This window comes from Panthera onca, chromosome E3 (assembly GCF_046562875.1).
Source record: "Panthera onca isolate mPanOnc1 chromosome E3, mPanOnc1 haplotype 2, whole genome shotgun sequence".
Classification (NCBI taxonomy): Eukaryota; Metazoa; Chordata; class Mammalia; order Carnivora; family Felidae; genus Panthera; species Panthera onca.
The window spans coordinates 11,103,560-11,126,839 of NC_138354.1; the positions used below are offsets into that span (position 1 = coordinate 11,103,560).

General features: G+C 60.8%; 2 protein-coding genes across 3 annotated transcripts in view; one reads left to right on the plus strand and one right to left on the minus strand.

Moving 5' to 3' along the window:
- Nucleotides 1–2,013, plus strand: part of RCC1L (RCC1 like) — a 34,761-nt gene extending 32,748 nt beyond the window's left edge. For both annotated transcript variants that reach the window (XM_078439913.2, XM_060649163.3), the window contains one exon: nt 1,723–2,013. In XM_078439913.2, the coding sequence (XP_078296039.1) occupies nt 1,723–1,800 (78 nt within the window). In that variant the 3' untranslated portion in view covers nt 1,801–2,013. The remainder of the gene's footprint in view (nt 1–1,722) is intronic.
- Nucleotides 2,014–5,487: 3,474 nt separating this feature from the next.
- Nucleotides 5,488–23,280, minus strand: part of CASTOR2 (cytosolic arginine sensor for mTORC1 subunit 2) — a 57,591-nt gene continuing 39,798 nt past the window's right edge. The window contains exons 3-9 of the mRNA XM_060649168.3: nt 17,016–17,209; nt 16,485–16,617; nt 15,874–15,997; nt 14,996–15,106; nt 14,517–14,599; nt 11,095–11,189; nt 5,488–11,015 (exon numbers count right to left, since the gene is read on the minus strand). Coding sequence (XP_060505151.1) covers nt 10,950–11,015; nt 11,095–11,189; nt 14,517–14,599; nt 14,996–15,106; nt 15,874–15,997; nt 16,485–16,617; nt 17,016–17,209 — 806 coding nt within the window. The 3' untranslated portion in view covers nt 5,488–10,949. The remainder of the gene's footprint in view (nt 11,016–11,094; nt 11,190–14,516; nt 14,600–14,995; nt 15,107–15,873; nt 15,998–16,484; nt 16,618–17,015; nt 17,210–23,280) is intronic.

The following is a 23,280-nucleotide window of genomic DNA, read 5'->3' on the forward strand; positions in this document are numbered from 1 at the left end:
ACGGGCTGCTACGGACCCCCTTTCCAGCTGTCACGCTGCCTGGCGGAGCGCTTGCCATCGGGGGAGGGTGGCAGCATTTGGATCGGGTCGGAGGCAGCAGCATCCTGTCTGGAAGGCCATGGAACCAGTTAAAAATCCAGTTCCGAGGGAAGGTGGGAATAAAGGGGCAGATGCTGACAGGGTGGGACTGAGACATATTTAGGGGGCGCCTGGGGGGTTCGGTCGGTGAAGCATCCGACTCTTGATTTCGGCTCAGGTCGTGATCTCGCGGTTCGTGAGTTCGAGTCCCGCGTCAGGCTCTTTGCTGATAGTGTGGAGCCTGCTTGGGATCCTCTCTCTCCCTCTCTCTCTGCCCCTCCCCCACGTGCACATGCTCTCTCGCTCTCTCGCTCTCTCTCTCCCTCCCTCTCAAAATAAACGAACATTTGATAAACGTCCAAAAGGTATTTAATACCAGGGTGCCTGGCTGGCTCAGTAGGAAGAGCGTGAGACTCTTGAGTTTAGGGTTGTGAGTTCAAGCCCCACACTGGGCGTAGCGATTACTTAAAAATAAAATCAGGGGGGAAAAAAGGTATCTAATGCCTTTTCGTTCTTTTTCACTGAATGTCATTCTATGGGGGAGCCATGAGAGTGGCTCACCTCTTGAAAATAATGATAATAATATTGTCACAGGAGGAAGAAAAGCGCCCCTCTTCTGGAGAACGGGCTTGGCTGTGGGGCCAATCCTTGAGTTGTGGGCCCACCCGGAGCCGGTTGGGGTGGTCACTTCCAAGGCCTGTAGGACAATGAGAGTCATTTTATTTTATTTTTAAAATTCTTTTCTAAGTTTATTTATTTATCCTGAGAGAGACCAACACGGTACAAGCACGGGAGGGGCAGAGAGAGAGAGAGAGAGAGAGAGAGAGAGAGAGAATCCCAAGCAGGCTCCACGCTGTCAGCACAGAGCCCGACGCGGGGCTCGAGCTCACGAACCGCGAGCTCATGACCTGAGCCGAAATCCTGAGTCAGGCGCTTACCCGACTGAGCCACCCAGGCGCCCCCAGTGAGAGGTCTTTTGAAGGCGAGCAGGCCAGAGCCTCCACGGCAGCCTGATGTCACCTCGCCGGTTGGACTGCGTGCGGTGAAATGTCAGTGCAGGTGGGCAGTGCCGATGGGACTGCCGGCGAGGCCTCTGGCACCGTCTGAGACACGGGGGACACCCCTCGAGGATGCCTGTCATCTGGGAAACGGCCGACCTGGGAATGAGGCTGGCGGCTAACTCGGGTGAAGACGCCGGCCCGGGAGCCTCCTTCCCAAAGTGGACCTGGCTGCAGGAGAAGGGGCTTCTTGAGCTGCCCCAGTGACCCGTGGTGGTGACCCCTGGGGATGGCCAGCAAGCACCTGGCGTGAGAGCAGGTGTTGACCTCTGGCAGGGTCATACTTGGGGGAGTAGGCATGTTCTAGCAGCCTCTCTGACGGTGGGCATGAAGAGTCCCGTCTGCCATCGGCCGGGTGGGACGTCGGGATGGCTCTTTCCACGGTGGTCGCATTTATTCGTCTTAACACGCCTGCCGGCTAGGTAGAAGCACCCCCATTTGCAGGGTGGGGAGCCGAGGCTCCGGGAGGGTAAGTCACCTACCAAGAGGCAGAGCCAGGGGTCAGGCCCAGGTTGGGCCTCCTCCAAGCCCGTCCGCCTCCCAGCCGGCCCTGTCCCCTCACCGTGTGCTGGGTCCTGTTTTGCAGGTGACGATGCCCGGGGAGCCCGTGGATGTGGCGTGTGGTGTGGATCACATGGTGACTCTGGCCAAGTCGTTCATCTGATGCTGCTTCCTGACCGGCTCGAGTCCGGACCCGGCCTCAGAGCCACTTGGACTGCTCAGCAGGGGGTCAGAGGGGATCGGGGCCCTTCGTGAAGGGTGACACGCTCTCCCGGTGCCCTTAGCAGGAGCGTACTGGAAGAAGTCCCACGATTCAGTCCCCCTGGCTGCGGGTGAGACCTGCCACGTTCACCAGGCCGAGCTCCAGTGAGACGAGTCCCAGGCCGCGCGGCCCTGGCAGGGCGAGGGTAATCCACACGTCTCTGCTCTTTCCGGGGAACACACGACGGCTCCCGGGGTCATCTCTGGCCGGAGAGGCGGGTCCGAGGAAAGCTTAGCTCCACAGCATGTTTGATCGTAAAGGGGGATCGGGGCCCCGGCAGGGCTTCTGTGACCTTCCGACCACGGCCGAGCTCACGGTTGGCGCGTGGGCCCCAGCGCGAGCCCCGGCCTGACCGAGGGAGTCGGGCTGTGGCTTCGGCCAGTCACCCGACTCTGCTGCCCCGCGGCCGGCTCGCGCTGGGACACGAGCCGCAGTCCCTTGAGAGTACCGGTGGGCCCCAGGCGGCACGCACGGCCCACGGCCGTCAGGAGCCTCCTAACCATTCTCCCCGTCTGGTGGGGAAAGCCGAGGAGCCCCCGCAGGAGGAAGAGCGAGGCCCGATTCTTGGGGCACTGAACACGCCCCGCGGAAGCCTGGCGGGAGGGCCGGCCCCGGGGAAGAGGCTCAGAAGGAGTAACGTAACCTGTCCTCTTGCTTAAAACTTCTTTTAGAACTCTCTTTTGCAATAAAGCCTATTTTCTGCCTTTTTATTTTTGAGCACTGAAGAAGTCTTTTATTTTCACTTTACCTGATCAGTTAGAGATTAGCTTTCCAAAGCCGGGCTTTGGACAAAGAGACAGCTAGAAGCCAGTGACAAATAACTTTAGGGGACAGTCCTGCCTGAAGGCAATTTTTCTGAACAGGGTGTCCTCCCACAGTTCAGTGGGGAGAAAATGACGAAATCTGAAATAATTGATAATCGTGCCACAACCCGGGGAGCTCAGTGGCTGCACCCCCTTCCTTTTGTCCATTCACTCAACAAATGCTTCCTGTCAGCCCCTGTATGCCAGGCTCGTGTAGCACACTGGGTCACTTGGGGCCAAGGGCCCCGCGAGCAGGTGTCACGAAGCTGACTTCTAGGAGGCGGAACACCGTAAACAGGCAAAATGGAACATACGGTCAGACGGTTATGCGGGCTGTGGAGAAAAAGCAGGGGAAGGGGGCTGGCGATGTGGGGCGCTTTGCGGTCTAAAGTGGAATGTTTGGGGTGCCTGGCTGGTTCGGAGCGGGAGATTCTCGATCTTTGGGTTGTAGGTTTGAGCTCCACATTGGGTGTGGAGATTACTTAAAAATAAAATCTTTATGGGGGCGCCTGGGTGGCTCCGTCGGTTAGGCGTCCAGCTTCGGCTCAGGTCATGATCTTGTGGCTCGTGAGTTCGAGACCCACATCAGGCTCTGTACTGAGAGCTCAGAGCCTGGAACCTGCTTCGGATTCTCTGTCTCCCTCTCTCTCTGCCCCTCCGCCACTCACGCTCTGTCTCTGTCTCTCTCAAAAATAAACGTTTAAAAAAAAATTTTTTTTTTTATTTTGGAAAGAGTGGGGGAGAGGGGCAGAGAGAGAGAGAAAGAATCCCGAGCAGGCTCCAAGCCCAGCATGGAGCCCGACCCTGGGATCGTGACCTGAGCCAAGATCAAGAGTCGGACGCTCAGCTGACCCAGGTGCTGCAAAAATAAAGTCTTAAAAAAAAAAAATAACGTGGAACGGTCACTTCTTTAAGCAGGAGTCCTTGCTGTGTGTGGCCAGAGGCTGCAGGAACCAGCCAGGTTCCATCCGGGGGAGCGGCCCTGGGACCCCTGTCGGGCTCATGCTTACCTCCTCTTCTCTGTGGAGAACCAGTTCTTAAGCTTTACAGCAAAGGTTTCCCATAAACTTGAGAGACAAATTGAAAATGCTTTGTCACCTTCCTTCCCAAAACTCATGGTGGGGCCGCGTACCGTGTCACCCCAGCGGTGAAGGACAGAAATCTGTCCTCCCTGAACTATGTATCTTAAAGCACCTGCCGGTTTACAGAGGGGGAGTGTCCCAGAAGGCCACGGTCATGCCGGGGGTCCCCCCGGTGGCGTTCAGGGGCAGGAAGTGATGGTGCTGGGCAGGGTCCGTCGAGTGGTTTGAGGCCTCCCACCCCAGATTCGGATCCGGTAACTACCTCCATCTTGGACACCGCGACCACGGCACTTGTAAGGGACGCCCTCGGTGGGGCTTGGTCTGCCTGGCTGGTCGGATTGCGTCAGCCACACGCCAGGCCCTCTCCACAGTCGTCTTCTGTGCCAGGCTCTCCGCTTCCGTCCCCTCGTTCCTGACCCTCCCGGCACTGGGCAGTTGGGTCCCCGTGGATGTCCTGGCTCTGATGTGTCATCTGAAGGCCTGAGAGGGCACTCAGCCTGCAGACCCCAGAGGGAAAAGCCTTCAGGGCAACAGAACTTTCTGGAGCTCAGGGTGGTAAGAGTGCTCCAGCCGCCCTGTGCCAAGGCCGTCCATCTCCAGGGGCAGGGGTGAGGTGGGGTGGGCGTGGGGGTCGGTGGGTGGGGCCAAGCGAAGACCTAGGCCTTCAGCCCCGCCCTGCTCACACCTGCCTTCCACGGAAAATGCCAGAGATTCCAGGATCTCTTCTGTGCCCAGGCAGCCCCAATGCCCACCTACCAAGGCAGCAAGGAGCCAGACACCAGAGGCCCATGGGAGGGGCGCTGGGCAGGTGCCCTCCCTCTTGCCTCCAGGGTATCTTGTCCGAGCAACCCTTCCCAGGGGTGTGACGTCCACAGCAGGGCCCCAGGCTTGGGGAAGAAGCCCTGTCCTTCATGACCCCCCCGCCCCCCGCCCCCCGGCCCCACCTCTGCCAGAGGTCTGGGAAGGAATGGCGGGTGTAGTGGCCCGTCTCCAGGATGGCCCCCGAGCCCCCGACCTGCCGGCTCTCACACCCCTGAGCGGCCTCGGCCTGTGTCCAATCCGAGCTGGGCTGCATGATGACGGCATGGCGCTCGGCGGTGGTGTGTGAATTCTGAGGCCTGGGAAGAAAAAAACCATTCTGGCTTCTCCCTTGGCCCTCGAATCCCTTGCGCTGGGCGAGGCCAGGCACCCTACTTCGAGGAGAGGCCAGGCACCCTACTGCGAGGAGACTCGAGCAACCCCGCGGGGGGGGCCCACGCGGAGAGGAACAGGCTTCCTGCCAGCAGCCGGGCCCAACCTGCCGGCTGTGTGAACAAACCGCCTTGGAAGCAGATCCTCGGGTCCCTCGGCCAAGACTTCAGACGACTGCAGCCTCGCGAGGGGCTCTGGGCCAGAACTGCTCAGACTGCTCCCGGATTCCTAACCCACAGAAACCGCCAGGCGCAAACAGTCATTTTCCAAGCTGCTAAGTTTGGGGGCCACTCGTTACGCAGCACCAGGCAACCAATTCGGCGCCTCTCGCTCTGGGGCACGTTTCCTCTCTCGAGAAGACCATGGGTGTTGGGCTGGAAGCCTTGTTCTCCCTCCTCCCAGCACCCCCGGCCTGTCCTCCACCCACCCCCGCTCCCGACCGTGGCAGAGAAGGGAAAGATAGCAGACGTGGTCCCGGGTCAGCCCCGAATCACACAGCCGTCAGCCACCACCCGTTTTTTTGTCCATTTTAATTAACACTTTACAAAGTACAAAATATACTGTCTTTTTTGGGGGGGAACATTAGGTACTTTTTTTCTCTCCGTCATACAGTACATGAATCTCGAGGGTTTTGTGTTTCTTCAAGAAAAAAGAGTAAGCGTGAGGGCCCCCGGGGCGTAGGGTCACCCGGTGCTCCCCCCTCGCCCAGGCCCCGGGACAGATCTAAGTGCCACTGCTGCTGCTGGTGACCCGGGGCATTGCCAGGTGAGGGCCGGACCCCCCGAGGCGAGGCCCTGGGCAGGGCAGAGGCCCCTCGGAGCCCCATCATGCACCCAACATCCACGCACCCCCATCTCAGGATAACGGAAATAATTTTGGCATAGAGCAAGAGAAGGACTTGGGATTTTGTTTGTTGTCAGCCCCCTGCCCTCTCCCCACCTCCACCCCGCCCAGTTTTGGAGCCAACCCTGCTCAGTTCTCCCTGGACCATTTTCTGAATAGGTAAACTGAGGCAGAGGACAGGAAAACGCACTGGGCTTGACCTCGCTCTTGGGACACGAATTTGGCCTGTTTTTCATCCACCACTAACCGCACTCCCCACCCTGGTCCCCGACTTCACTGGACGCTCTTTGCAGACGAGCCCCCGGTAGGCAAGGGGCACCGGCACCCTACCCGTCTCCCCGTGAATACTGTCTTCAGGGCTGGGCGCTCCTGAAGAGCTGGCCCGGCAGGTCTAGCCCCTTGGGGCTGGCTGCATGGGCTGCGTGGGCCGCCAGGGGTCTGTGGGGCACAGCAGAGCCCCTGCTGGGGACATCCCTGTCTCCCACACCCTATCAACTCTACAGGCAGCCCCCGGGTAAGAATGCCCTTGAGGCCTCAAAATACTGAACGAGCCAGGCCCTTGGCTCAGATGTGGGCTTTGCACACACGCCGATGTGTAGGACACAGGGCGTGCACACCCCCACGTGTATGTACACACACACATGCGGCCGAACTCACGACACTGTCCTGACTCCCAGCCTTTCCCCACCTTGTTCCGAGAGCCTCAAACTCCCTCCCCACCACGGATGCCGCGGTCCAGGCCACAGGCTTCTTTCTCCCTCTGACCCGGGCCACTCCTGGCACCATCGGCCCCAAGGATGGCAGGCTGCCTCAGCCAACAGCTCCCGCCTTGCCTTCGCCTTCTCAAGAGAGCAGGCTTCACGGGAGGTCGTGGATGTCAAAGCTGAAGGCCACGGCCCACCCTGTGGCTTTCTCCCCAGGGTCTAAGGAGTAAGAGACAGTTAAGCTTGCCCTTTTGCTACCTGTACTTTGAAAATGAAAGCAAGAAAAAGAGCTGGGATGGGCTCTGAGATACAGGAAAAGGGACTAGCTAGAGTAGGAGTCAACTGCCCTCAACCCGGGCCTCTCTCCCCAAGCCCACCCTCTGCTGGGTTGACCACCAAGCGGCCATCCTGGTTGGCTCCCCTCTGGCGGCCTCTTTGTAGGGAGGGCTACCGCCCCCTCCAGGCCCAGCACCTCCCTCAGCATAGCGTCTGGGAAACCCGAGAAGCCAAAGCTCTGGTCTTTGGGGTTGAGGGGGGAGACTCCGTTATCCTTGCCCCTCAAGCTCTGCTCACCAAGCCAGCCACACAACAGGTCCATTTCCCAGCGTCTGTGACAGCCGTGACTGGCTGCTCCTGGCGCACAGGGGGGCATGGACATACTGGGGGGTTTCTTCCTACCCCCTACTCAGTGTTCACTCAGAAAGTGGTACCAAACATTTCTAGGTCACAGAGCACAGGAGTGCTTGGCTATCATTTGAGAGGTCCTCAAGGTCCCTCTTCACCCTGGCTGGGAACCCAAGTTGTCCCCAAGTCCAGTCCAGAGGCCCACAAAGGCAGCCTAGGGTGGCCACAAGACTCCTCTAACAGCCTCATCTTTGACTATCAGGCAAATGGTGCCCTTGGCTTGGGATAGGGGCCTCACCCTACCCATCAACCCAGAACCTTCTCCGCCGTCCTCTATCATCTCACAGGGGACAAGCTTCGCCAGACCACGCATCTTCTTCTGGACACCACGCTGGTCACCAGGGCCACGCTGTCTGATGGGGGAGGCCATGGCGGGCAGCTCTGGGTCACCTGGCTCCTTTCCTTCCCACCAGGGGCCTGTGGCCTGGAGTGGGAGGCAGGGGGAGGATGCTGGTGTTCGGGCCGCTCTGGACCCCCCAAATCCTGGGGAGGGGAAGTCTGCACACTTTTCCAGCTTGGATGTGTGCCCTGGTCTCTGGAGCCCGCCACGGAGGAAGGGGTACAGAGGGAGGAAGGCGTTTCTTGGAAACCAGAGGAGCCCATGCTGAGGGTTGAGACACAGAGATTTTTGTAACCGGGAGTGAGGGAGAAGGGGGTGGTTGTGCCTTCCCGTCTCCCCACCTCCTCTCTTTAGTGTGCAGGGACGGGGCAGGTGAGGGGTGAGGGTGGCCTTAAGCTGGTGCAAGCTTTTCTTACCGCGGAGTGGCACAGAGGCAAAGACATACACACCCGGAGCCCAGGAGGCAGGTTGGGGCCACCACTCACCCCTACCTCTCGGCAGCCTCACTCAGGAACCCCGTTTTCCTGCCCCTGCCATGTGCCCCACCGGCCAGAGCCAAGACACCCTCCGCCCCGATGGCACATCCCTCAGGCCACTCTGGTGGGTCTGGAGAGCCCCCCGCACCCAGCAAACGTGGGGCACTCTTCCCTCCCAAACTGCCATGGTGACCAAATCCCTGACTATGCTCGTCACGGGCACAGCAAGAGGGGAGCCCAGGGAACGGGAAGATCCAGACGGCAGCTCGGGGCCCAGGCCCAGATGGCCGCCAACACACCCAAGCGGCTGGAGAGCCCAGCCCTCGCCCCAGCCCCCCGCTGGACACAAGGTCAAGGGCCTCGGTCCTTTTGTTGACTAGACGGGGCCAGTGTCCAGGAAGAGGCCTGAGAAAAGAAGCCGAAGTTTCTCAGCTTGCCGGTGAAAAGGACCAGGTAAGCAGTCAGCCAGAGGGAAGGGGAGGAGAGGGGAGGGGAGGGGAGGGGAGGGGAGGGGGGCCCAGGCTGGAAAGCAGGGCGGGACCACCTACCTGCCCAGGTCTTTGGGCAAAGAGCAACGGTCACAGGGCCTTTCTGCTCAAGAGCGAGAAATTCCAACACTCCTCCCTCCATACCACCGTCCCCCAGATAAAACAAGGGTGCCCGGGGGCCTTGACCATGGAAACGGGGGTGCAGGCAGGGGCCGAATCCAGCTGTCAAGGGAGACTGGGGGAGGGAGTCTTGGGGCTCCGCTCCCGGGCTGCTGGTTTTTTTTCCCCTCTCAAGTCAGGGCTTCTCGAATAATGTATTGCCTATATACTTGAATTAAAAATATACGGTGGCTCAAAACGTGCCCGCGTGCACGGCAGACGCGGCGGGAGGAGGCCCCCACGCCCACACACGTGCACACACAGCGGGGTCTGTGATCCACGTACTGTGCACACACGCGTGTGTGCTCACACAGTATATATTAACATATATATTGCTCAAGTATATACGCTATTTACAGTATATATCTATATCAACATAAAACACAGGTATTTATAAGTGTGTACAATAGATACGTTCTGGGGGGGGGGGTGGGCCTGGGGAGCACACGTTTCCGGGGTCACGGGGCCGACACATTTGCTCGGCGGGGTGGGGGTGGGGGGGGAGCGTGGAGGAGTGACATCATCAGGGGACCCGACGGGGAAGGAGTCTGGAGAGGCGCGCCACGGAGAATCAAGGCCTTCCAGGGAGAGAAAGGGGACTCGGGGTCTCAGGTGCTTTCCTGCCCGCTCGGCCACCCCCCACCCCGTTTTGGAGCCAGCAAACAGATGGACACGTTTTGGTTGTTTTAAGAGTTTTGTGCAACATGAATGAACTTAAAAAAAAAAAAAAAGTGGGTTCCTCATCAGGGCTTGGGCCCCGAGCATCTTTAAGGATCTGGTGGGCGTCCCGGGCTCAGAGGGTCCCCCGACGCTGGGAGAACAGGGCAGTGGGGCTCACACAAGCCCTTCACCAGAGAGACCCTCCTTTCTCCTCTGAGCCTCTCAGGGACAGCGCAAGGCAGCTGTCGCCTGAGAAGGAGCACCAGGGAGGGAGGGGCCGCCTTGGGGCTCACCCCCATTCGCCCTGCTCGGCCTGCCACCTGGCTGTCCCCTGCCCCGTGGCTCCAGAGAAAGGGCTGATACCTCTGTGACGCCTACAGACTCCCACGCTTGTCCCTGGAGACACAGGGCGTCGGCCAAAGGACCCTGAGCCTCTGGGTCCCCCAACAGAACTCAGCAGGCGTCGCCCCCTGTCCCCTGAAACTGCCGCCGACCACAGCCTGGGCGCGAATACATTAAATAAGAAACTAAAACGTACGGTATAGTTTTCTCTATTAAGGCTCAGATAAGCTGCCCCCCAGGTCAAGTACTCATGAATGCCACAGGCCCCAGCTGAGGGGCGGGCAGGCAGGTGAGTTGGGGGCAGAGGCCTTCCACATCCCCCCAAAAGTGGGGCAGGGGAGGGGGCAGGATAACGGGGAGCCCTGTGCTGGTCTAGTCAACTGCTGGGGGGTGAGGGTGACCCAAGGAACCCCAGGTCCAAAATGCTGGGGATGCCCCCCGCTTCGGGGAAACCAAGGCTCCGCCTGCCCAAGGAGGGTCCAGGGAAAGCAGCGGGGACAGGAGCTCGTGCCCCAGGCTGGTGGGGCTCCTGGGAACCGCCCCCAGGAGTGAGTGCTTATGGCGGGGGGGGGGTGTGGACAGGGCCCCCTTGGCAGTCTTGCTGGGAGTCGGGGCGCGGGCCCTGTGGATGGCAGGTGAGATTCTGGGTGGCCTGGGTCCTCCCCAGATCAGGGCCCCACCCCTGCTTGTCGGAGCCTCCCCAGCACGTGACCCGAGGGCCGCCCACTGGCCTCCACTCTGCGGGAACCAGCCCGGAGCTGACGGAACCGGAGACCAGCGGCCACAACATCCAGCCTCAGGTCCTCACGGGGGCCTCCCCGGTCTCCGTGAACTCGGCTCCGCTCGGCCGGCTCCCCAGGATGACGCGAGAATCAGAACCCCATTGTCTCGTAGGAGGGGGCCTGCTTCCTTCGGCATCTGCCCCCCACCCCCCCCCGCGGGCCAGGCCAGAGGGGAAGGCGGGTCGGCTCGCAAACTCCCTGGGCCTCAGACATCATTTTCTGGAGTAGGGGTGGTGGGGAGGAGGAGCGGCTGGGGGGAGGGGGGGTTCTCTGGAGGGTCTGGGGGCTCCAGGAAGGCAGGAGGGCATGGGGAGGCCTTGGCTTGGGCCCCAGGCCTGGCAGGGTGAGCAATCAGGGGGTGTCTCCCTGAGGCCCTGTCTTGGGGGCCCCCGGGGCCGATTTTCCAGTCCGTGAGAAATACTGTGAGAAGAATCTTCGGGGGAGGGGCCTGGCCCAGGCCTGGGGGGGCAGACAGGGAGGAGTGGAAGAGGCCCTCCTAATGCTTCTCTGCTTGGCTGACTTTCAGGGCGCCGATGACGGCGTTGATGTTTTCTTCTGGTACCTGCAGGGGGCAGGAAGGGGGGGCAAGTAGCCATGAGCCCCGGACTGGCATCCCTCGCCCCCTCGCCCTCGACACTCACCAGAGCATGGTCGAACTTGAAAGTACTGATGTAGTAGGCGGGGATGTCTGCGGCAGCCAGGGGCTCGGAGATCTGGGCCACGATGCCACACTCATCTGGGGACAGAGGTGGGGACCACGCTCAGCCTCCTCGGCCAGCCTTCCACCCTGCTCTGCTGACAGCGCCTGCCACGCACCCGCAGTATCTAAGCGCTCCTGCCCCTCGCCCTGAAACCTTAGCGCAAGGCCCCTCCGTCCGGGAGCCTTCTCGGATGTCCCTGGCCAGCAACGAGCTCTCCTCTGTGGGGCTCCTCACGGCCCAGCTCTGTCCGGCTTCGGTCCTGTTTCCAGGCCTCCTTCCCCGCCACCTTTCAAGTTCTCCGAGATGGAGCTGTGGCTGACGGGAGGACATGGGTCCACGCCCTCTCTCCTGTCGACGTCTGACTCTCTTCTAGCCAGAGTGGTCCAGTCACTTCCTCTCTCTGAGCGTAACCTTCCCCGTTGGGAGTCCCCACCGGTTAATGAGTGACCTCTGCCTGTCCTAAGGGCGGTGCCAGGCATTTGTTTGGGGCCCGAACGGGACTTCTGCAAAGTCCCTCGCCTCCAGCATCCTGTCTGTTTTGAAGGCACCATTCAAGGCTGCCTCCTACAGGAAGACCTCCAGGGTGCGAGGACCACTCTGAGTCACCAACACAACCCACTCAAAGTTTTCAGGTGGTTTCTCCCAAAGCCACTGTTCAGATTTTGACAATGGTACATTTTTCCCAACACTGTCCCCGACTGGGTGGGAGAGGCCAGATTGGGTCACCAGTTCCCCCCGTGACTCTGAGGCTGAAGCCTGGGAAACAGCCCCGGCTGCACCACTGCAACACCCCATCCAGCCTCCATTATCCCCATCCCCATCCCCATTATCACCCCATACAGCCTCCCCTCTGCCCCCTCACTCCCTGGCCCCGGCTCCTGATCTTGTCAGCCCAGCCCTGGACCCGTGTGGCGACCCGCTAGGCTTCTCAAACTCCTGCTTTTCGCTTGGCCCGCCGGGGGGCTCCTGGCTGGACCCGAAGGCCCTTTCGGTGGCCGTACAGGCCTGGGGCCTGCACATCTGGTGACCCTCTGCCACCAAGCGGTGGAGACTGGTTGTATCCAAGACCCTTTAGCTCCAGACGCAATGATCCCGATAGAGACGGAGGTGGGAGATTAGAGTCTAGAACGACGCCTTTCCAACCGTGGGCTGGGACCCATCCGTGACACCCACCTAGGAGGCCGGTGGCCAGCATTTTACAAAATGATGCGACGGCAAAGGAAAAGACCAAATGGCGCAGCGCAGAGCTTGAGCGAGTACGGTTTTGTGCAAATGCAATCTGGGCTGTGTGCGTGTGCGCGCGTGGGGTTAGGACTAGAAAACGTGTTTACTCCAAACCACGCTCGAAAACATATGGGATCTGCCGGTCTAGAATCCTTTGGATTCTCGGGAAGCTATTTTTCTTGCGGGGCTATTTATAGCTGGAAGCATGGCTTCGAACCCCGCGGCGTCCCGGGAAGGCAGGCAGACCCAGCTTCCGCGGCCGATTCTTACACACACCCTTTTCCCTGGCTGCCCGCCCGTGGGGCCGCGCAGACGAAAACAGCCTCACGGCGACGTGCAGACGTTTGCCGATGGAGAGATGTTTTGGGTTTCACCCACCGATCCCCTCTGTATCTCTTCTTTATTTGGACTTTCTGTTTTTGTATTCTACGCGGTCTATTTCGATCAACTCGGAACCAGAGCTGGGGGCTGAAAGGCGAGCCGACACGCGTGTCCTCCTGCTTCTGGCCTGAGTCTCCTGGTGACCCCCCGGCGGCCCCCGCTTTGCCCGCCCGAGCTCTGCCGGACGCCTCCACCTTCAGGAAGAAATAGTGACAGGCCCTTCGGTCTGGCCTTGGCCGCGCTGCCTGTGGTGACCTGAGCAGCTCACCCTCTCTACCTCTGGACTCTGCACCCTGGGCACGGCCGCCGGGAGCCACCTGGGTGTCACGTCATACCTCCCTCTGCTGCTACTGCCCTCTCCTCCCCGCGGCCGGGTGAATATCCACCAGTCACCTTCACCGGGAAGCCCTCCCTTCCTGACCCTTCTCCAATCACCCGGTCCTTCCATGTGACGGTGACAGCACATGCAGCCTGCTTCGCCACTCGGACGCAGCATCTACGGTCATCCTTATCTTACACAGTAGGAAACCGAGGCTCAGAGGTTAAGCAGCCTGCCTGCGGTCTCGCCGCTTTCTTCCAGCCCAGGGCTCATCTCCACATCCCCATGACCCTGCACAAGTAGGCGGGAGAAAGGCTGGGGTCTGTGGAGAAGGAGGTCCTGAGAGGCAGGCTGTGGGTCCCAGGGTCGGACCAGGAGCCATCAGTGTACATTTCCCAGCACTCCAGAGAACAGCCTACTGTCCTGGCCCCAGCATGGCTCTGGCTTTGGCCTTGATGTGAGCAGAGCTGGGGTGGGAGGTGGGGGTGGGGAGACCTGTCCCGTCCTGCTAGTTACTGTCCACCTGCAGGCTCACCCAGAGGCGGGTGAGGCAGGAGGCAGGACATGGCTCCCTCACTGACCCTTCGCCCTCAGGTCAAAATGCCCTGCCACCTCCATCTCCTGTCCCGGGAACTGAGAGCCCAGGGCTGACACGATGGCCCCTGGAGCAGTCTGAGCTTTATCTGGAACATTCTTCACTCCATCTGTGGGAAATCAGTGCTCAGGGCTGGCCGAGGATGCTCCCAGAAACGACTGCCCTGTAACTTACTGACAGCCTCTCCCGGGTTCGAGCTCTGGCATCTAGCGAGTCCAGCCTAAAGAAATCCTTTCTGATGGCTGCATCCCTGGTAACGGGGCCAGCAGCCCCCACCCAGTACCAGGCGGATCGGTGCCACGTGGCCCTGCTACCTACCGAGGGCCCTGAGCCCTGTGGCCCCTTGTAAAATGCTCAAGGAAAACACTATCTGCCCAAAGACACTGTTTGGGCCGTTGTGGAAACTGAGTCTAGACGGAGTCGTGGGGAATCACTGGGGATTTCTTCCCATGGGATCAGTTTGTCGTGGTTACGGAGGAGAGAACAGGAAGGGTGGGATATTCAGGGGTGGGGGGGGGGTGTCCGGAGTCTTACTGGGAGACTGTTCGGCAACTGTATTGATCTACACGAGGGAAACTCATCGAAACAACAGCAGCCCCCGCCTGTGAGCAGATGGGGCTAACGAGTGGCTTAAAAACAAGGGCGCTTGGGTGGAAGGAGCTCCTCCCGTCCTCTGCAGGCCCGTGCCTCCTGTCGCTCGCCGGTCAAGGGCCCGTGGCGGTGGGGACCTCGGCTCGGCAAGCCTCAGCCTCCCCATCTGCACCGCAGGGTGAGGGACCCCAGACGGAGGTCGGCGATGCTAGGCCCCCCCCCCCCACCGGTGTGGAGCCCCACGGGACTCACCAAATCCCAGGGGCTGTCCTCCGATCCGCACCATCTTCCAGAGCTCTCCGGACGCACTCGTGAACAACAAATTACTAGGGAACCTTAACAAAGAGAGAAAACCCCAGAGGCTGACGTTGGTCGTGGTCCCTTGGCCGGCCCTCGGGGCACTGATGCGGGGCCACAGCAAGGGGGCTCGGGAGCTCCAGGGTGTCAAGGACCCCCTCTCCGTGCCCTCCTCATCGGGGCAGAAGGGGAGGGCGAGGCTGGGAGCGGGCTTTGGAACAAATGCCCCCCTTAGCCAATTTGCACGAGGGATGCCATCCCCAGCCCCGGCCCCAGAGATGGGGAGCGCCCGGACGGCCCCAGGCCTTCGTCTCTCTGAGCTGCTGTCATCTGAAAGATGGGCCCAGCTCAGCCACGAGGCAGGACTGTGCTGAGCACCCACTAGGTACGAAGGGCACCCACCACGGAGCCAGCCCACCCTGGGCCCGACTCACCTCTGCTGGGTCTGCACGTCCATCACCAGGGAGATGTAGCCCTCAATGAGGGAGAAGGAGAAGAAGCGGATGTGGCCGCAGTCCTCACCGGCGGCCATGGGGTCCTTCACTCTGGGGGGCCGGGGAGGGGGCGCTGGTGAGGGGGGGCAGTGGGCCCCCGCTGCACCAGGACCCCCACCTGGCCCTCCTGCCTGCCCACAGGCCTCGGCACACAGTGCTGGGAAGCCCGGGAAAGCCCCAGGACTTGGCCCTGACCCCGCCCTGCTGGGTGATCCTGAACCTGTGCCCCCGCCCCCCGCAGTCTCGTCATCGGTGAGATACAGATGAGCCCACGGCATTCACCGAGGTGTGCACCACACTTCGCAGTGCCGGAGACCCGGCAGGCCCCGAGTGCAGACTACACGTGTCCCTTCCTTAGCAGCGTCCTCTGTCCCTGCACCAATCCCAGTCTCAGGGCACAGGCTGTGGTCACTGCCAGCTCACTGGCCCCTGGTCCCACCCCACTCAGCGTTGGCCTAAACTTAAAATCCGCTCTGAGGAAAAATGCAAAGCCTATTGTCTGCTGAACGAAAAATCCCAACATCCTGGCTCCTCGACTGACTGGGCTCTTGCCCTTGGACCTCAGGGGACAACAGTGGGGTGTTCATTACATGCACATGTGCACTTGGGGCTGCCCCCAGTTTCGGGGTTCTCCAGGAAGAATGTCTCCCCTCTTGGAGCGGGCCTTTTGGGTAGAGCCGTGATGCACCCCCTCCACCTCTGCCACCAGACCAGCTTTCAGGGCAGGTCTGTGTCTCCCTCCTCGGACTGGGGCTCCCAGGCAGAGTCATGTCCATCCCCGATACCCCTGTAGCCTCTCATGTCCAAGGGGGCCATACCCGTTGGAGTAGAACATGACGTCCATGAGGAGTGTGGCAACCGCAGGCAGCGTGTCAGGGTCCAGGCTGGTGACACAGAACCTGTTGCTTGGGCTGGACAGAGGGTGGATGACAGGCCTCTGGACTGGGAGAGCAAAGACATCAGGTGCTCAGGGAAGAGCAGCATCGGGCAGGAGGGCCCGGGAAGGTGGAGGAGACCTGGTCCTTGTCCCTTCTGTAGCCTCCAATATCACCCACAGCTCTCCTGATTCTCTGGGCTCACCTCCAGACCCCCGGGCCTTTGCACATGCCCTGCTGTCTGCCTGGAATGCCCTTTCCAACCTCCACCACTTGGCTGAGCTCCTACTTGTGCCCCAAGCTTCAGTTCGAGAGTCACTGCCTCTGGGAGGTCTGCCCTGATACCCTGGGTGGGTGAGGAGTGGCCTCTGGCCATCGCCGGCTGTGTCTGTGTCTCCCCTCCTTGCTAACCCTTGACAGCAATGTCTGACCAGGATTGTTACGCTGTGTTACGTCTGGTGCTTAATGTACGCTCCGCTCTGGGGCCGCTCTGGGGTGGGACCTGGTAACGTCTCGGGGTCTCCCCTGTAGGCCACCCCCCCGCCCCAACTCACCCATCTTGGGTTTCACAAAGCCATTGGTGATGCCGAGGTTCTCGGCTGCTACCGTCTCGCCATTGACGACCCGCAGGATGGTGAACTCTGACGACAAGGTGTGCGTGACGAAGGGCAGGTCCCGTTCACGCACCTGGGGGCGGGGACTCAAGGATGTGAGTGTCCCGTGGCCCCTGACCCTCCTGCAACCCTCGGGGAGGGGGGGGGGCGGATGGGAGCCTGGAACTGGGTGCGTGCGCCTCCCCAGGGGCAGCTGGGAGGATGCAGGGCAGAGGACACTGCACGGAGGGCCGGGAGGTGCAGGTCTGTGCCCCTTACTTCCTGGCCCCCGGGTCAAAGCAAGCATGGCTTGCAAAAGGCAGGCGGTGTGTGGGGCCGGGCAGGGCCCCGAAGCCCCACCTGGGTGGTGCTGACCCCTGACCGATGACCCCCAGGCACCCCTGACGTCTCTGTGAGCGGATCACGGGACGGGGCCGGGGACCACTGTGGACCACCCCACCCACGGCCCCGGCGGGCGGGGCCCCGGCTCACCAGGATGAAGTCTGTCTGGTACGTAGACAGCATGAACACGGAGATGTTCTGGTCGGCCAGCGGGGCGATGACTGACTTGGCAATCTTGGTCACGCCGATGGGCTGGGAGCCGGAGAAGCCACCCCCGCCCGACACCACGTTCAGGGCCAGCCAGGTGGCGCCTGCCACGCTCAGGTGCTCCGAGGAGGGCAGCTCTGGGGGAGGGAGGGGAGGACACGGAAGGCAGGCCTGTGACTGCTGGGTCCCAGGTCCTGCGGGGGGGGGGGGGGGGGGCAGGGCAGGGCAGGGCTGCAGGGACGGGGGGTGGCTGTGTGACCCCGGCCAGCCCCGCCCTCTGGGCCTCGGTGCCCTCGTCTGTCAAAGGAGGATGGGATCCGGGGTCCCGGGCCAGGAGCACCGAGCAGACATGCGCCAGGCAGCTCAGCAGGGCAGGAACCTCGGTGACAAGTGCCTTATGGGGCTGGGCCTCCATGTCCTCCGCCATGATACTCATACCAACGATAGTGTCCAGCAGTCAGTAGTGACTTTGTTATTTCCAGTTCTCGCTCCAGAGTCGGGCTGCCATCACCACCCTCATACTGGTGGAATGGGCCCTGTGGTTTTCATACTGGGTTCCTGGGACCCTCCTAGGGGGCCGGAGGTAGAGAGGGGGCCAGCGCCAGGGCGGGGGGTGGGGGGCCCCCAGGATTTCTCTCCCTGCTTCTATCAGACTTGCGTCTTGGAAGAACACAGAGCTCCAGGAGGGTTCCTAAGGATGCCACCCGAGTCCCTCCAGACAGCCCAGGGCTCCTGGGGGTGAGCACCGGGAGGGTCAGAGTGGCAGTAATCACCAAGCAGCCCACAAACCCCCGGAATCCAAATGTTCACCTGTCCTAGCCGGTCCCGCAGAAGAGCACTCTGAGACTCAGGACTGGAGCCTGGCCCACAGGACGCGGGTACACGCAGGTGCACGTGTCTCCAACGCACGGCTACAGAGTGCGACGCGGGCTGCACACGGGGCTCTCTGTGCATCACAGGCGTCTGCTCAGACACACCCTGTACCAGGACTGTCATTGCCACTGTAGGCGTGGCGCACCAGAGCGCCGAGGGGGCTGGCGACCGCCCGAGATCCCTTAGCGAGTGAGAGCCAGGATTCAAACCCAGGTCCGACTAGGAAACAAACCTCCCGCTCCGTTCTGGGCACTGACCCGGAAGAAGGGCCAGGTCCTCAGTCAGGGCGGGAGACCGGAAGAGGGGCTCAGCCACCAGGGAATCAGGGGGGCTGTCTGGATGACAGTGATGAAGACAGTGCTACCCTAGGAAGCTGGCCTCGGGCAAGACGGCTTCCAAGGAGGGGAAACCGAGTGAGGCCCCACCTGGACTCCCACCTGCCCAGCTCCGGTTGCCATGGTAACCACAGGCTAGTGAGCCCATTGGTCCTGCTGCTGAGAAAGGACCGTGCTGGCCAGGCTGGCTGGAGAGGGAGGCGGCTTCCCACAAAAGGGGAAAGTCTGGGAGGAAGAGCAGGAGGAAAGGCTTTTTAAATGGTTTTATCTTGGGGGAGGGGCAGGGGCGGAGAGAGAGAGAGGGAGACAGGATCTGAAGCAAGCTCTGTGCTGACAGCAGAGAGCCCGACGCGGGGCTCGAACTCACGAACTTTGAGATCATGACCTGAGCTGAAATCACGAGTCGGGAGACACTTTTAGTCTGTTACGTGGGGGGTCAGAAGAGGGAGAGCCCCAGGACAGACCTCCAGAGGAACCATGCTCCCCAGAACCAGGAGCTCAGTTCTGAAATTCTAAGGGGCAGCACTGAGAGCCCCCCGGGGCTGGGGCGTCCCGATAGTCCACCCCGTGAGTCGCGGGGCCCCGACGGTGGCCAGCCATCTCAGGCACCATTGTAATATATTTGGCGACGAAAAATCTTAAGTGTCCCTTTTCATTAGGGCAGAACCCCTGAAGCCTTCTCCGGAAAATTCCGGAAGGCTCACTCATGTTGCCGCATGCTAACATGAGGCCGCGTCAGCTTTGGCAAATCCACCCTCTGCCTGCCCATTCCAAGCTGCTCACAACCCGAAAGCACCCAGCGGCTTCCCACATCCTTCGAAGAAAAGCCAAAGTCGTCTCCTCACTGAGCGCTGTCCAGGGGAGCTCTGTGCAAGGACGGAGGGGGGCTACACCTGCACTGCCCCCAGACGGTCGCCATTCCCACCAGAGGAGATACGGCTGGTGCAAGCGAAGAAAACAGACTGTGAGTTTTATTTAATTTTGGTGCATTTCAATTCTGATGGCTGCACACGGTGAGTGGTTACCGTCCCCGGCAGGGGGTGCGAGTCCCCGGGGTGTCACCCTCACCGGGGCGCTGGCCCCGGTCGGCTTCATTCTCCGCCAGGCTCAGCGCCCAGCCCGCGGAGGTGTGAGACGAGTGGGGCGGTGGCAGCTCTACTCTGTCCAGGCCGCACAGTTCCCACCCCCCGACCTCCCCTGTTTCCCGCCCCCCATCCCCCAACTTCCGCTGCGTCACCCTGCCAGACCCGAGGTGGGGGGTGGCCTCCGACATCATCCCTTGCTTGTATCCACCTTCCCAGGATCGGGCAAAGGCCCCGGGGCAGCCGATGCCACTCCCACAGAGACGATTCCCAGAGCCGGCCAACTTCTCTGAATTTACAATCCACCAGCGGGGACCGATGCCCATCTGCTTGTGGACGCACCAGACGCGTAAGAGCCAGGATTCAAACCCAGGTCTGACTAGGAAACAGACCTCATGCTCTGCTCTGGGCACAGACCAGGAAGAAGGACCAGGTCCCCAATAAGGGAGGGGGCTCCGAAGAGGGGCCCAGACATCGGCGAATCAGGGATGCTGTCTGAACGCTGTTCATCTACTTATGGACGCACAATAGGCTGAAAAGTCGGCCCCCGCTCCCATTTCACAGGGCCAGAAACTGAGGCCCAGAGAGGGAAGCTGACGGACCCCAAGATCACTGGGTAGTAAATGGCAGGGCAATCTCATTCTGGCACCGTGGAATGCCTTCCAGACCCACCTCGGCCACCAGCCCACCCTGGAGTATCAGGGAAGCCCCCCCCCCCAGCCCCCCCCCCCTGCAAGGCTTAGCTCCAGGACTGTAAAGTGGAGGCATTGGGCCAGCAGGGGCTCCAATTGGGACACCGTGAGTCCCACACCCAGGCGTCGCCTTCATGTGGTCTCCGTGGACCCCGCGAGGCCTTCACCGTGCAGGTGGGAGCTCCTCTGCCCCGCGGACCCGAGTTCCGCATTCTAGCGGGGCACGGTGGGGGGGTCTCCCGAGAGCAGGTGGGAGGAGGGCAGAGGACACAGGCTTCGGGCTCTCGGACAGTGACAAACCCCAAACCGTGGCTCCACCCTGCCCAGGGGAGGTTGCCAGGGAGCTGCTGCAGATACAGCAGGGAAGGCACATCGTCGGTGAACCGCTGGGCGTGTGCATGGCTAAGGGGTGCTGGTGCGGCCAAGGCTCTGCTCTGGGGAGTCTTTCTCGGCAGGTTTGGAGGAGTCCCGGGGAGAGAAGCCCAGGCCTGAGGCTGCAAACGGGGGCGTGGGGGTGGGGGTGGGAGCACAGGATTTCAGGCCGATCCAACCGTTGGCCAGTCTGGGTCTGCCCGCCCTGCTCCCAGCCTCAGGGCCCCCGCTCCTGGCTCTCGGCCCCGGACAGAACCCACTGACGGTGGTCAGTTTCAGACCGGTGGTCACCATACTTCCAAAAGGGCGAGCTTTGCCAGGGGAGCAGAAGCATCTGGAAACCACAGTTGTTTGCTGCTTCCCGCCCCCGGGACCTCAGAGCACTGCCCTGGCATTCTAGGGGAGAGGGAAGGCAGGCCTGTCCGGGCCCCAGCCTCACCCCGGGGCCAAGCTTCAGGGTGCCCGAGCTGCCATTCTGGGGCCGTGGGGATGAGCTTCCAGGAGGCTGACCAGGAGGCAGGAAGCTTGCCCTTCCCTAGAGGAACAGTGGACCCATTCCAAGACCGAAATGGATTATTTCTGTCACTGCACATAGTACCAGACCCTAAAAATAGCCACTCAGAGCTGAACACGCTCTGTGGTGGAGGAGGTTAACTGGTCTTGTCACCCCCAGCCACAAAGTGGGGTGGCTCTGTCGCTGGGTAGAGCGCCCCCTGCGCTGTTCACCATACCCCCACGTCCCCAGGACTCCCCTGTTCCGGCTGTAGGACCCGCGGTCCCCCGTGCTACACAGCTGCTACCTCCCCACACAGCCTGTGTGCCTCAGGCTTCTCCTATCCTGCCTGCAGCAGGGTCAAGAGTCCTGGGGTCAGACGGGAGGGTTTAATCCTGCCGATATGACTCTGGGCACAAAGTCAACGCCCCCTCGGTTTCTTAAGTTTTCAAACACAGAATGATGAAATCAGGATCAGGTCCAGAAGATGCTTCGAGGATTAAATGAGATAATCCCCATCAAGCGCTTAGCTAAGCGTCTGGCATCCGAGCCCTCACCACATGCCAGAGACTTTGTTAGTACATTGCTGGTGGTAGTTTCGATAGTTTCTGGACGGCAGTCGGGCAAAACATAACGAGAGTGTTCTCACTGTGCGGCTTCCCTGGGAAGGAGCAGTTGACACGCGGGGCGACGAAAGACTCACGGGTGAGGCTTCAACCCAAAGGGATTTCAAATAAAGACCCAGGCGGACGGACCACGGCTCATCGGCCACAGAACGCTGCACGTCCGGTTAAAAAGCACATTTTCCAGCTACACAACGTATCTTTGGGTAGCTGTCTAAATGAGAACTGATGTTAGAGACAGAAGGAGTGTCTCATTCTGCGGGCGCGATGAACAGGACGGGGCTCTTATTATCAAATGACAGGTGCTCAGGTGGTTAGGGGTGAGCTGTCCTTCGGATGGTTCAGCAAACGATAAATGCGTGCGCGTGTGTTTACCGGAAGGAGGGAGAGGGCAATGGTCTTCAAAGGTTAACAGGTGGGGAGTCCCCCTTCCAGGGGGAGGGTACGGGGGTGGTTACCGTAGTGGGCTCTCAGCTGCGATGCGGGTCTAAAAACTGCCAAAACGTAAAGAGAAGGGAGGCATGCCTTGGAAGGCTACTTGGTATCGGGGAATGAGCAGGAGACTATACTGGGTAGAATAAAAAGACAGGAAGCATAGCCCCTGCGGGCCAGCACGGGGGTGTAGACCGTGGAGCTCTCCCAGGAAGAGATCTGCCACAAGGCGGCCCTGGAGGGAGGTCGGAGGGTGGGTGGGAACTGGGGTGTCACGGGAATGGCCAGGACCCTGCAGGGGGCAGGCACTCAAAGGCCCACCCCTCCCCCTCCCTCATTGCTCTCCCTGCCTCTCTCCCCATCCTGGCAAACGCAATCTCAGCTCCGGGGTGTTACTTCACGCGAGGCAGGGGCGGAGGGGGAGTGAGTAGGAGGCCACTACACATGCAGATGGGCACTGTCCCCCCAGTGCTCCCTGGGAGGATCAGCTTTAGGGGAACAATAAGAACCGGACGGACTGAGCTGGGAGTTTGGACTTCCTGGAGAGGCGACCCCCGCTGGGGGCACCACTTTGTCCTCCGCTTACTGAAATGGTAAAGGACAAGCTAGGAGCTCAGAGCTCTGGCGGGCACAGCCCTCTCCGCCCCTGTGGACGTGCAAGGTAGACGCGGCGACTCCCTGATGCCTATGGAGCACAGGTGCATAGTATGGCCACGTGCGCGCCTTCTGGAAGGGAAGGGTGATCCCGGGTTTGGGATGAAGCAGCTCGTCCAGAATCATAAGCGGCGAAAGTGGCAGAGCCGGACCCGAACCTGGGTCTTTCCCGTCTCAGCCCAGGGTGAGGCCAGGGGTTGCTTTTCAACGACTTTCCTGCTCCACCTTTGGACCGATCGCGGCCCCTGAGCTCGCCCCTCCCCCTGTGCGACGGATCACACGTTCGGATACGGGGACTTTGTGGGGGCCCGTGGTGGGGAGCCCAATTACCCCCGGGCCCCTCTGAAACTGCAAACCTAAGATTCTGCCCACTACCCAGAAGTCAGGGCAGGGACCGTCATTTTGGGTCCCCAAGAACACCTTGCACCGCACATAGTAAGTGCTCATTCAATATGTAAAAGATCGAAGCCCACACACGCCTCCTGCTTCTGTTTGCCACCCAGACGGACAGCATCCAGTTGAGCCAACTCTTAATCTCCACATTAAACAAAGAGCTGTCTGGTTGACGTCCTGTCCCCACCCCCTCCGAGATTCTTCATCTTGCGTGCAAGTGAACTGCAAAGGGCGGCCGGTTCCCAACCGTGAAAGTTCC